This window comes from Polypterus senegalus, chromosome 2 (assembly GCF_016835505.1).
Source record: "Polypterus senegalus isolate Bchr_013 chromosome 2, ASM1683550v1, whole genome shotgun sequence".
Lineage (NCBI taxonomy): Eukaryota > Metazoa > Chordata > Cladistia > Polypteriformes > Polypteridae > Polypterus > Polypterus senegalus.
In genome coordinates, this window is record NC_053155.1 from 192,635,842 (window position 1) to 192,650,138 (window position 14,297).

The 14,297-nt window shown below is 36.3% G+C and overlaps 1 protein-coding gene across 4 annotated transcripts in view; it reads left to right on the forward strand.

The window, feature by feature from the left end:
* si:dkey-100n23.5 (cyclic AMP receptor 3) overlaps positions 1-14,297 on the forward strand; it is a 676,569-nt gene that overhangs the window by 568,142 nt on the left and 94,130 nt on the right. The window contains exon 12 of one of the 4 annotated variants that reach the window (XM_039745093.1): positions 13,133-13,250. The exons of the other annotated variants lie outside the window; for them this stretch is intronic. Coding sequence (XP_039601027.1) covers positions 13,133-13,169 — 37 coding nt within the window. The 3' untranslated portion in view covers positions 13,170-13,250. Of the gene's footprint in view, positions 1-13,132; positions 13,251-14,297 lie in introns of those variants that run through there. 4 annotated transcript variants of the gene reach the window in all.

Consider the following 14,297-nt stretch of genomic DNA (forward strand, 5'->3'; position numbering starts at 1 on the left):
TAACTGAAAGTTAATTTCTTTTTGCATCACCATTCGATCTTTTTTGTGTCTGGAAATCTTTACCACCATATATTCTTTAGCACGTTTGCTTTCAGCCAACACACTGTTACCTGCAGCCTGTCGCATGCGATTTGCTGTCGAGAGTGTGAACTGCGTAATCTTGCACAAAATCAGTTTTACCGGCTAAACTAGACTAGCTGCAGCAGCACTTGCACATTATCGCATATTCCTCCAGACTGTATAAAAGCCAGTTAAATCCCGATAGCCAACTAGTCATTAAGTTTCACTTTTCCACCCTGTTCCTACCTTTTGACTCGGAATGAGCGCTACGCCTTCCAGTCGCGGTGGATGTGCCGTTGGCTGAACTTTCGCTGAATTTTTGATTTCCTTTGCACACTAGACTAAAAAAGGTTTTCTGCTTGGACTGATGCTTAAGTTTCTACGCAGCCGTTTTTTGTGACCACACACACGAACAAACGTTAGACGTGAATGGAAGTTTGTAATGCAGTACCATCATTTAGAAGAATGACCAGGGCAGAAAAAAAACCGCCCAAATATGGCAAGTGAAAATGTGAACGTGTTGTCGCTAGTGGCACATTTTTTTATTCGTTTAGTTTGCCTGTAAAAGTAGCTCCGTTGAATGTGCTACTGTTTTAATTGCTAGTGCATTGTAGTGGACTGGACGATGACTCAAATTATTCCTCACTACAAACCGAAAGTCATGTCATTATGCCTAGCCTAGCAAACACTGTGCTCATATACCGGTATCACATGACATAACGCTGAAGTGACATTCAACTTACCGGGATGACGCCAAGTCTTCCTCCTCCATAGAACCTATAACGGTATGTTTGCCGTTCAAATGTTAGTGCATCTCCGATGTGTTCTTGTGCCATACGAAGTCAGACCTATACATTTTGCAGCTCGCGATGTTTTTTTTTTCTGCTTTCCGAGTTAAGTCTTAGGTAGCCTTCTTTGCTGCCACTTGCTTACCATTCATCTTTTTTCAAGTGCGTTCACAGCTGAGAGAAGTAGTGACACAATTGCACGCCGAAACGTTTTAAGCCAAATAACGTAATCAACTAATCGATGAAAGTGATCGTTGGCAACGTTTTTAATAATCGATTATTGACGATAATGCCGTTTCAGCTCTACATACTTGTAATTCTATTAAAGATTTTTGCCATTAGAAAATCACATATTATTTTTATTGTCCTTTTATATTCTTCTTAAAGGCACAATCATTGGAGCCAACTAAGCATTACAGATTGTACTGTGTGTATAATTTATATGTGGAAAAAATTGATTTGATTAGACTACTTTACCAAAATCCAAACATCAAACCTAAACCTAAGCTAAAATTCAAAAGCTTAACATCTCAAAAGGACAAGAAATGGAGCAATAATCTACCCTAAAAGAATCTCAACATCAAGAAAGAAGCAGACGAACATAGCAACTAAGGTTGCTAATGCCACAGCAAATAGTTAGTGGAAGCCTGTTGTCTTAAATAGCTTCTAGGGTAATTGCAGCACATGAGAGTGGCCATTTTCTGCAGGCCCCTATATCTGGAAACACAAGGGATTGAAGAAAAAATAAAAAAATATAAAATAAAATGTGAAAAAGAAAAAGGAAACAAAATGATGAATGTAGGGAAAAACAAAAACAGTGGAGGAGGTATGGTACTGCAGTGAACTTAACAAGAATAAACTCATCTATAACAACATGTACCACTAGTTCAGATGTCTTCATCTTTAATCTCCCACACAAAGAATTTTTGTTACTTCATCATTGTGTAGACCCATGTTATCTGGTGTATGCCATAATGAGAAGATCACATTGTTAAGCTTTCATATTATTAGTGAATACTGATTCATTTAAGATGAGGCTCTTTTTTATATTTTACAATATGAATTTCTATTACAGAAACATCTAGGCAATTCTCCATAAGATACAAGAATAAATCCCTCTAATTTTAATTTAAGGACCTTAAGGTTTTTGATTGTCAGACATCTATAAGTTGTTACTAAAGACTTGGCCATGTAGTCAGTTCAGTCGGTGGGAGTTGTATTAGACTTTAACAGACCAAGAGAAAGATGAGAACCAGGAAAATGCTTAGAACGATCAATAGCCATGTGTTATTGTCAGTTAAAGGGGAGAATTAGAGGACCCTAATTAGAATGCTACCAAGGTGAGTGTCTTTGGAGTGCTACTGGTTGTTTTCCATTAAACACATACTAAATCCTGAAAACACAGCACACAGTTCTCTCTTCTTCTTTTTTTCAATTTGTCTTGGAATGTCTGAGGACTAAATAGAAAAACGTTCATGTCAGCTTGCTACATTGAACAGCAATATGGAAATCTGTGTTTAAAGATAGATTGTTTAATCTTTTTTTAATTTAATTTTGATCCCTTGTGAAGAATGAATTGCTTTTTAACATTACGTAAATTTACATTTTTAGTTCTTTTAATTTATATTTGTAATTTTAAGAGAATTGTCTTGAATAATAGCTAAAGTCTGCTGCCCTGTCCAGGGCTTGTTCTCGCTTTGCATCTGATGTTGCTGCGATAGACTCTGGGGCCCCACAACTATGAACTGGTTTGTGTGAGTTTGATAATATTTTGTTATATTTCATGACTCTTTAAAATGTGTTCATTGGAGAAAGAAAGGAAAAAGAATAGGTCTTGATCAAACTTTTACAGGGTTACTCTGAAGAAAAATGTTAATTTTCCTAATGCATACTGTCCTAATAAAAATTAAGAATGGCCTTGTTTAAAATTAAATATCCAAAAAATGGAAATCAGTCTTTTCTTTCCTTGCTGACAACATTACAAAACCTTTCTTCCTGTTTCAGGTTAGTTTTAAACTCTAGGGATCCGTAAGAAGTACAGTAGAAGAGTCATTTGAGTGAGGAAGAAAGAATATAATACACTTGAATTGAATACTTTTGTAGCAAATATTGCATCTGCTGACTTTAGTGATGTTTTTTCTAGTTCAGTGGTTTTATGATGTTGTTTTCAAAACTGTAGCCTTTTTTCCTACTTTGTTTGATGGTCATTTTTCCCTCACAAGATGAAGCAGCTGTACACACAAGATACCCAATATCCAATCATGTGTCTTTAACAGGGTCACAATGAAAGCGCCTTTGTGTCAGTGTGGATCAGAGCTGTTTTGCTTTTGAATTACCAGTTTTACTAGATGCCTTATGAAAACATATTAAAAAATAAAATGAAGAAAGGGTTCACTGCTCAAAACTGCATCAAGTACAGATTTTCTCTTCGTCACTTTTACAAGGTTGCTAATACTGACTACTGACTGTTCTGAGTAAGGTGGTATTATTGGACATTTTGTGCATTTTCAAAACATGTTCCTTTTTACTTTTTTATAGTATTAAAATTCTCCTGAGCATATATTTAAAACAGGTTACTTTAATGAATGGTGTAAAACTCCAAATGCTGCACCAACTTCCTAGTATGCTTTTTGTGGCTTTTCCTTTTGAGCTATTAATATGCGTCAAGCCAAGATTTAAAGCAAAAAGGTTGGGGCTGCAGAATACTCTTCTGTATATTAAAAGGTGCCAATCAAAAAAGTGCTTTTGTTGGATGTTCATATTTTACCTCTACGTTTAACTTGACGTTTTATGTATTAGATTATTTTCCGGCTATTACTCACAGATATTCTAATTTTTTATTGACTGAACAAAATATGCAGCTATGAATTATGTGATAACCTCCCTGCAATAATAGATTAAAATCAAAAGTATTTATTGGGTTGCAGTAGTTTATGTTTACAATGTAAAAATATATCATTCTTGCATTTTTCTTTTTGTAATGGAGTGCTCTTATTTTTGCTTTTCCTGATACAGTTTATGACAGGGCTTTCCAACCTTAAGGGTTCCTCTGTGACTGCTGGTTTCCTTTATTGTAAATCAGTACCTGCCTTTTGTTTGATATAATTAAAGTAGTAGTTCTCCTCTTTCTAAAACACATTTTCTCAGTTAAGAATGTGTTTTATATTGTACATGTATTTTATTTGATATTTATTTTTTACATCGTATTTTATATTGATTACCACCTTAAATTACTTTAAAATTAAGAAAAAACTACAGTATGAAACAGTGCAGTATAGCAATGTGGACTCCAGTAATGATGAAGTAAATTGACAAAATAATTCAAATGCAGCCTAAATGAGGGAATTTCAACTAGACTTGATGGTTTTTTTAGAAGAATTAAGTGGATAGGACTGACCAGCTTTGTTTGGCTGAATGGCCTGTTCTCATCTAGATTGTTCTAATGTTGTAAATTGCAGAGAAATATTCAGACTCTGGTAAAAGTGTGAAAGTGTCCCAGCATTAATGCAGAAACAAGAAACAGTGTATAAAGCATTCAGCAAAAGTTTGTGTGGATTTAATGTTCTGAAATGCTATTAATTGTAAGAATTGCATTGCAATGAATTAAATGCAGAATATGAAAAAAGTTTAGTCAATACTATTTGTATGCATTTCTATTCGATATTATATCAAAATAAATCAAATTACTATTGCCATCCCACTCCTACTTAATACAGAGTGCTATCTAAACAATCTCACAACATGAAGACCTTTGAAAGGCTCACCCTGGACTATAAGAATCCTCTTGTGGTAGACCACCTGGACCTGGATATATAAGGTGGAATATGCAATTATATATCTGCTCCATGAGGATTATTGTTACCGGGATAATGATGGCAGTATTGTGAGGATGATGTTTTTTTTTCTGATATCTCCAGTGCCTGCAATGCCATCCCTGTTAAGGGGTAAGCTCAGAGATATGCAGGTGGATGACCCTATGGTGTCCTGGATAATGGCCTCTCTGTTGGTCAGGAGCTAGTTTGGGTGATTCAGACACTGTCTTATACGGATGTGAGAAACACTGGAAAACCACAAAGAACAGCCCTGTCTCCTTTTCTCTTTACTCTGTACACCTCAGATTATAAATGTTAAGGCCTGGTCATGTCACTTGCATAACATTCTCAGACGACTCTGCATTTGGGGTGTATTGGTAAGGGGATGAGACAGAGAATAGTGTAGTCAGATGGAGAACTTTGTTTATTGGTGCAGAAAGAGTGATCTGCAACTAAACATCAGCAAAACAAAGGAACTGGTTATTGACTTTCCCTGCACTAGAGAGTCTCTATGCTCTATGTCCATTCACTGTTTAGGGAATGGATACAGAGGTGGATATAGAGGGCAGAGCAGGCGACAATTTCTTAAAAGACTGTGTTTCTTTAATATGGAAAGTGACATCTTCTATCACTCTGTGATTTTCTGCAGTGTGGTGTGCTGGGCTGGTAACATCACTTCAGGAGAGGCCAACTAAATCCCCAAGCTAATTGAAAGGGTAGCCTTGGTTATGGGAAACAGTCCAGACCCCCTTGAGTTAGCAAAAAAAGGGAGAGTTAAAACAAAACTGAGTGCCATTATGAACAATGCTCTACGTCTTCTCTCTGATAAACTAACACTGAGTACTTTTAGCCAATGAATTATTCAGCAGAAGTGTGTCAGGAAATGCTACTGGGGCTCCTTTATTCAAACAGCAGTATCCCTGCATAATGCCTTACTGTGACTGCATTTCTAAAAAAAAAAAAAAAGAAAGACGTTGGCTATGTTTCATTCTGCAATTGAGCTGGTGCCCCACCAAGGTCAGAAATGGATATTCCCCTGCTAGGTGTAACTGAAAGATAATATTCCAAATGTTTCCATGGGTCTAAGGGTGCACTGTTTCAGATAAACTGGTAAAATGTGGACATGCTATCTAAATCTTCTTTATCACTAGATAATACAATCATTGGATATTTAAAGAATTAGGAAAGTTGAGCAGGTTTATTTTAAGGACGTTTTCAACTGTTTCTAGACTGTATTTACAATGTAATTGTTTAAATATATTTTCAGTCTGAAGCTTTAAAAGTTTGGATGCCAGGTCACTTTTCTGGGTGATATGTACATGGTGTAGGGTAAGGATGACTGGAATAAATAGTAATCGTGCAGTACTGCCAACTGACAATAACATCTCAGCTTTCAAGTGCTTCTTACATTGATACCATATTTTGCATGAATGTTGCTGCCCCAATACAGGTAAATTGGCATCACTTAGTAAATGCACAAGCCCAGGGTAAAGCATATAGAGAAGAGTTTGGACAGGGTTATCATTATATGATAAGTACATATATTTGTGCCCCAGTAATAAAATTTCAAATTGGGTAGTTTTATCACTCACTATACTTTAGTCTTTACAGGACCAACTTTTTTATTAGTGGCCTCTTTGTCTTCCAAATTAACAAACACAACAATTGTGTCAATTTTTATAAAAAAAATATGAGGGTCATTGTATATCAAATCAACCAATGGCCCATGCACTTCTGACTCAAAAAAAAAAACAAATTCTGGAAAAATTACCAGGTGTATACATGTTAGTAAGGAGACAAACTGTAAAAGTTTTTTGATGTAAGATAAGTTCTTTCCAAGATACAGCTAGTTTGCCAAGGAGAGCGGGGTATCAATTTAATCCGGACTCATTTTTTTCGTGAAATTTCACAAGTCAATAGCTCAAGAACTAAACCACTGAGCAGGCTTAGACTGTACACGCTGGTACACGCTTTACCCCTTGAAATTGACCAAAATTGAATTAGAATTTTTGACCTAGCAATGTTTAAGCCTCAGAAACACATATTTTTAACCAACACAGACTTTTGATTTTTTTTTTCTCAGCAGAAAAAGCAATAAACAGGTTTGAACAGCAGACCTCTCAAATCCAAAAAATCATTTTGGATTTAATTTTTAGAGCACTCTAACGATATGTAAGGATTTGCAGAGATTTAAAAAAAATATTTTTCATTTATTCTACATTGTCCCTTCTTTCTCAAAACACAAACCTTACTTTTATTATGTAAATCTTATATATTTATTTTCCACCTTAAACATAAGCTGAATGTGCCATGTGTCAATAATGATAATCATTAAGTTTTCAATCAGTAAGTTATCAAAAATATCAAACTTTTTATCATATCAGGTTCATATGAACTTTTTTCATATTGCTGACCAGAGAATGCAATTCTGCATGGCCAAAAGAATACCTAGTACTCGAGAATACCACTGTTACATCCCTACAGAAGATAGTAAACTCAAAGTCAGCCAGGGGTCTGGTGAAGATAGTCACCACTGAAGTAGCAGCTGAGATCCTGTCCTCTCACGATCACAATCCTGATGTCCTATTGGAGGCTATGTTGGGTACATGTATGATGGAAAATGTTGGATTGGTGTGATTCGTGACAAGAGTAAAGTGGAATCAGACATCCTGATATGTTTCTTGCATTCAAACTATCCTGTACAGTCTTTCCATTGGTTGAGAGCCATTACAGTGTGTCATTGCACTTCTTAATGCACTTACAATGGGCAGTGGGAGGCAGTACCATCTTGATCTCAAAAACAAAGATGCCCTGCACTCTGCACTTTGATTGAAACAGAAATGAAATGGTTCACATTCCTGCTGCTGCAATACCACGATGTTAACATTTAATTATAACTAGTGTTGTATTTAATGATAAATCAAGCAGGTGTACTTCATGTGTTGTGCTTAATGTGCCTTTGGTGATTTATTTTTCCATTAATCCTGTACCCACGTTAGTGATGAAAAACTTGATGATTATCATCACTGACAAATGGTGAATTAAACCCATGTTTAGAATAGAAAGTAAAAATTAAAGATTTGCTTAAGAAAAGTAAGACAAATTTTTAAGAAAGAAGGGAACCAGGAATACAGAAAATATAATTTTTAAAATATCTGGACATTTCCACAGTGCATTAAGCTGGTCTTAAAATTACATCCAAAATGATTTGTTTCACAATTGAGTGGTGAGCTGGTCAAACCCTGATGTGGTTTACTGTTTTTTATAATCTTTTGAGAAGCCATGTGTAGGTATTTAAACATGGAAAAAATTTCAGCAGGCTGTATCAGTTAGAATCATACTTTGAAAGCCTAAACATGGCAAAGCCAAAGACACAAAATATTTTTTTTCCATTTTTGAAGGTCTGCACTTACCAAGTGGTGTCATCTGGATCAAACATTTGGATTTTGTTGTGTACTATACCTATTAATGTACCAGTATCCATAATTTAAGCCTGCTAGGTTGGTTAGTTCTTGAGATATGGTCTTGTGAAATTGATGAAAAAATAAAGCTGTGTCAAATTTGACACCCCTCTCCTCTCACAGAATTGGCTGTGTCTTGGAAAGTATTGATCTTACATCAAAATAATTTTACAGGGTGTCTCTTGGATAACCCGGGTACAGCTGATATTTTTTTTTAGAATTTTTTGAGACCGAAGTGCATGATGTTTCTGTAAAATTGTTTGATTTGACATGGAATTATCCATGATTTATTTTTGTATATACAGTACATGTAGGGATGGTCTGAAAAGCATATAGAAACGTTAAGAGGATATTCTTTTTAATAATATTAATTTTGCCAGTGTGGTACATGGCCGGCCGTTCATCCCGGCCAGTACCACCAGGCCGTCAGATTGAGCCCTCCTTGCAGCCTAGAGGTGCCCCGAATGCCAGCAGGGAATTATGGACAATGGACTTAATGCACAGCCCTGCTGGATACCATGGGGGCCAACAGGAGTCGCTGCAGGGAGGCCCAGAGACTATTTGCCGTACTCACAGGAAGTACGTCATAGTCACGTGGACAATGGGAACGATGTGCTTCCTTGCATGAAGAAAAGAAGGATTTTTATCTGACCCGGAAGTGTTCCAGGTCACATGGACAGAGAGGGTGAAACGCTTCCGGGTCAAGGACTATAAAGGACTGTGGGAAATCCCAGACGGACGAGCTGAGTTGGGAGGCAGGGTGGCTAAGCGTCTGGGAGAGGAGGATTGGTTTATTTGTGATTTGGTTTATGGTTATTGGAGAATTGTGGAGAGGAGCGTGCTTTGTGCACTTATTATTATAATAAATAATAATTATTTGGACCTTTACCTGGTGTCTGACGAGTGGTCTGAGGGTACAGGGGTGCGAGAAAATCCTAATCTGTCACACCAGTTAATATAAAACATGAGATGTTGTCTAAGAAATGCTTTCTTCAGTGCTTTCCATCAAATTGACAAAAATTAATTTCCATAGATCCTGAAGTTTTTTGTGATTTTAACTACTGTGTATTTAAAAGGTTATGAGATAATAAGAGGAAAGAGATCCAGTTTAATATCAGTTGTGCAGGACAATCCTTACTAAAGTTAATTCTGAAGCCAAAGATGCAAAAGATTTCTTTTAAGATTCAATGCATCTGCCAGTGTTGAGTGTGAATCAGTAAATTGGAGCACAAAAAACATCATTAGAATAAATAGATAGTTTTTGTTTATGTGTTCAGATCCTTACCTTATAACCCCCATAATCTCTGACTGTTTGCAGAGGTGGGTAGTCAGGGGTTCAATAGCTGGAAAAAACACTTTCCTTTTTGAGTAAAACCGTTTTAATTTGTATTGTGTATAGGACCAGAGCCTTATGGTTTGGAGTATGACAATTTAATCCATGCACATATGCTGGATGTAAATGCAATTTGTGTAGCACAGCAAAGAGTTGTTCCCATATAGATCTATCAATAACCTGAATCTAGATATAACATTACTTCCGGAAGATGAGGTACTGTAGTATATTACACTAAACAATCATCAAAGGTTTAATAATAATAGATGTCTGCTTTTACAGAAAAGGAGTACTTCTGTTTTCCTATTCCTGAAAGTTTCACCAGGATCTTAACATCATTGTTTACAGGGAGATTGGTCTGTTGGACGCACACTCAAAGAGGTTTTTATTCTACTTTGAAAAAACAATAACTGACAGCAGGCTTAGCCCTTAATATTAACAGAGCTAATTCAGCAGATATATATTCTAAAGTTCTAGACCTGTGAAATTCCTTTTTTGTATGATTTTTGTAGCTTTATGGATTCCTGCAAACCTTAAAGTTCCTCTATATAGTATGGCTTGAGCTGTGTCATTTCTATTTTATTTTGGAAATAAATAGCATTTACCTACCTTGCTGCATTTCTGCTTTTCTGTGTATTTGTTAATCTTTACATTTACATTTCAGACTTCCTTCTTATTGGTAACACTTATTTTTACAATGTTCATAATGAAAATGGCATTACTTAAGAATTAGTTGCTCTATTTCCTTTGTAGACAAAAATTGAATATTGTTTGTAAATTGCAATCTTTTTTTGTAGGGTGCAGCATCAAGCAATTTTTAAAAAATACTTGATTAGTTTAAGGCATTTCAGTAATTAATAATAAATAATAAATTATTAAATAATAAATTTTTATAGAAATTAATTAGTAACATTTTTGTCAGATAATATTCATGGGTTAAGTTGTCACACGTAAGTTTCATTAGCAGAGAATAATGATTTAAGCTCTAGAGTAAGAGAAGCATTGACTAACATAACAATGATTGATTTAAGAAAGGACAGCAAGTTATACCAATTAAACAGTACTCTGTGAGTAACTGTAATGTACTATTGAAAAATAAATACTCTCTTAAATATAGTTAAAGAAACTTCCAGGGTTCTGGCAGAAAGTCATCCTTAATAAAATCTGAGATTATCAGGCAGTTTAGATGTTGTAGTTGCAGTTGTCCTCAACCAACCAGGTCAACCACCACTTTCTGATATCACTGAGACACTGAGACAAAAGAGGAACTGGACACACTACAGTAAAAGATGTGATGGAAGCCATCCACAAACTTAAGAATGGCAAGGCTACAGAAGAAGAAGACATGTGCCCTGAGATGCTAAAGTCAGAAGAACGAGAGACACCAGACATTCAACAGCACATCTAGCAAGACGTCTGAAAAAAGGAGTCGACTGCAGACAACCAGAGAAATGTCATCATTATCAAGCTGCCAAAGAAGGGAGACCTAAGGGTTTGTAACAACTGGAGAAGCATTACCCTTCTGCCCCTTACTAGCAAGGTCTTAACCTACTGTATATTATTGACAGCAATAGACACTATTCTGCACCAGGAACAACTTAGTTTCAGAAAATGGAGATCCTGCACTGACCCATGAATGGATCAGCCCCCTCTATGTGGTTTACAATATCTTTGAGAAAGCTTTTGACAGTCTGCATTGGAAAATCCTGTGATACTGCAGCATTCCTTAGAAACTGGTCAACATCATTCAGTCCCTTCATGAGAATTTTGAATGCTGAGTTATCCACAACAATAAACTAAGAGAGCCATTCAGTGTGAGCACTGGGATCAAACAAGGATGTGTCCTGTCACCAATACTGTTCTCCTTGGCCATCAACTGAATCATGCAGAGCATAACCCAGGAAAAGGGACAGGGCATTCAATGGACCCTGACCTCTTTCTTAATGGATCTAGACTGTACAGATGACCTGGAGCTACTGTCAAACAGATACTAAGGCATCCAACAAAAGGCAGAGGACCTCAATGAAATACCCAGCATCATTGGACTCAGGGTCAACAACAAGAAGATGCAGGTTTTAAGGAGGAGCACCATAACCACCCTCCCAATCACAGTACATAACAAGCCACAGGAGTATGTAGAGGAATTTATCTCCCTAAGCAGTAAGATGGCAACAGAAAGCAACTCGAAGAAAGGGGTTAATACCAAAATCAGCAAATCCAACTAATCTTTCATATTGCCCAAGTCCATTTGGATATCTACTAGCCTCATTGTCCACACAAAGCTCAGAATCTTCAAGAACAATATCCTCAGCATTATTTTGTATGGCCCTGACTGCTGGAAGACCACTTGGAGGTGATCCAGACCAAATGTCTGTGGTATATCCTGAAGATCTTTTGGCCAAACACCATCTCCAAAGAAGAACTGCTAAACAAGATGAGGATGGCTCCAATGGCAGAGGCAGTCCAGAAGCATATCTGGAGTTGGCTGGGACATGTATGCTGTATGCCTTCCAACTCATTATCAAGAACAGCTCTTTGATGGACACCCCAGGAAAAAAACAGAGGGTGACCTAAAGAGATCTGGTGTAGGGCAATAGTTAAAGAACTGAGGCGCAAAAGGCTCACTCTCAAAACAGCACCCAAAAGCAGCAGCAGGAGGTAGACCTAGGTGGAGGTCTCTTGTCATCGCCTCAAGAAACAGATGATGCAAAGAAAACTGAGAGAGTAGCAGTTGTAAAGGATTTATCTACAACAGAGTTTAATATATCTTTAAAATCTATTACTACCTTTTAAGAAACCCAGGTGGGAATTAATGCAAGAACTATATCCATGAATTCTTCATAATTCAGCCTTGGTGTATATATTCATCAGAATTAATATAGTTTTGTTCAGTTTTTTTCAATCACCATAATATAGTGCCCATCAGGATCCAACATTATCTCCCTGCTGGCAAAAATCATTGCTTTGTTTGTCAAAAATTCAATTTTTCTAGTCTTCTTACTATTGAGAAATAGATAGACTTGGCCCACCCAATTTCCTTTCAGCCTACGTTGATCCTTACTAATTAATGAGTCTCCTGCAAAAGTACTACATATGATCTCAAAGAGCTGAGATATGAGAGAATTTATTTCCTCTTGACTTCATGATTGAGACCTTTAATGTTCCAGATTACAAAATTTAATTAATTATTAATATAATAATTTTTTTATGTTAGAGGTTAATTTTCAAATGGGATTAAAAATATAGCATTCATTTATATTTTTTTTTTTACTTTTAATAAACATTCTATATTTTATTTGCCTCCATGGATTTTTAAAAACTGTTCAGCTGCAAGTATTAAAATCAGGGATGCAACCAGTAAGGTCTCCAAATGACAGTATGAGTGTAGAATAAGATGAATTAAACTTTCTCTGTACCCCATAGTCTTGTCCTGTTGAATAACATTCCATGAAAAACTGTTAAGATAGAAAAATTGCTTCTGCATACATAAAATTGTAATATGTTTGTCTTTTTGTTTGCTAACCAAATGACACAATGATCACATGCACTGATTTTCAGTAAACTTTGAATGGCTGTTGCCATTGGTTCATCTAAAAGTATAGGTTGTATGCCATTTCAAAAATTTCACCAAGGGTTCTTTCTCCTTATATTTTCATCTCACCTACAACCTTGTGGCAGTGCCAAAGTGGGGGTGACAGTTCCCATCAGGCAGTAGGAATTCTTTGGGGCTATTAAGAGGAAGTCTTTATCACAGTGCACAAAGTTTTGCACCAGCCAAAGAAAAATCTCATCTGAGAATGCAGGTACATCATTTTCTACTCAACTGATTTGTTTAATGATTTCGTTGCCTCACTGAATTGCTGCTTTTGTTTAAGAGTACCTTTTTGTTTCATTGTGGGTTGTGGTTAGCCATGTTGAATTTCGGACAATTTTACCTGTTTATTTTCATTTGGATCCTTTTCTGAGAAATAAAGCATATGGGTCCAAAAGAGGGTTCAGTTTTTTAAAACTCTTAAGAGCAATGTTCTTTTCATTATAGTTACCAAAACACGTTAAGGTGTTTGCAAAATAAAATTTAGTATCAATTTTATGAAACTATGCAAAAGGAAACTTGCCTGTTTCACTCTCCACTACATACATTGCCTATAAATATATGAGGGAGTACCCAAAAATAACCGGAATTGGAAAAAGATAGTTTTAATCATTTTTACTTACTGAAACTTTAGTCTCCTTCAAAGTACTCTCCATGTGAATGAATGCATTTGTCCCAACGGTTTTCCCACTGGCGGAAACATTTTTGGAATTACTGAAGATTAACATTGTCCAATGCCTGCAGCAATGTTTCTTCGACTTACTCCACGGTACAAAATCGTTTTCCTTTGAGTTCTTTTTTCATATGCTGGAACAAGAAAAAGCTGCAAGGAGCAAGATCAAGTGACATTTTCCATCATTTGAAACATGAAAACCACTCATAGACCTGTGTTTTACTTAAAGCTTCCTCTTTAAAAGCAGTTTCAAGCATCACTATAGTTTCAGTAGCAGTTTTCCCCAAGACAAAACAAAATTTAACATAGACTCGCTATTCTTTGTGATGAGTGGTTTTCGTGTTTCAAACGAGGGGAAATGTCACTTGATCTTACTCCGTGTGACTTTTTCTTGTTCCCGCGTATGAAAAAAGAAATCAGAGGAAAGTGTTTTTGTACCATGGCGGAAGCCAAAGAAAAATCGCTGCCGGCATTGGACAACATTCCTCTTTGTCAGTTCCAAAAATGTGTCCACCAGTGGGAAAAACCGTTGGGACAAGTGCATTCATTCACATGGAGAGTACTTTGAAGGAGAGTAA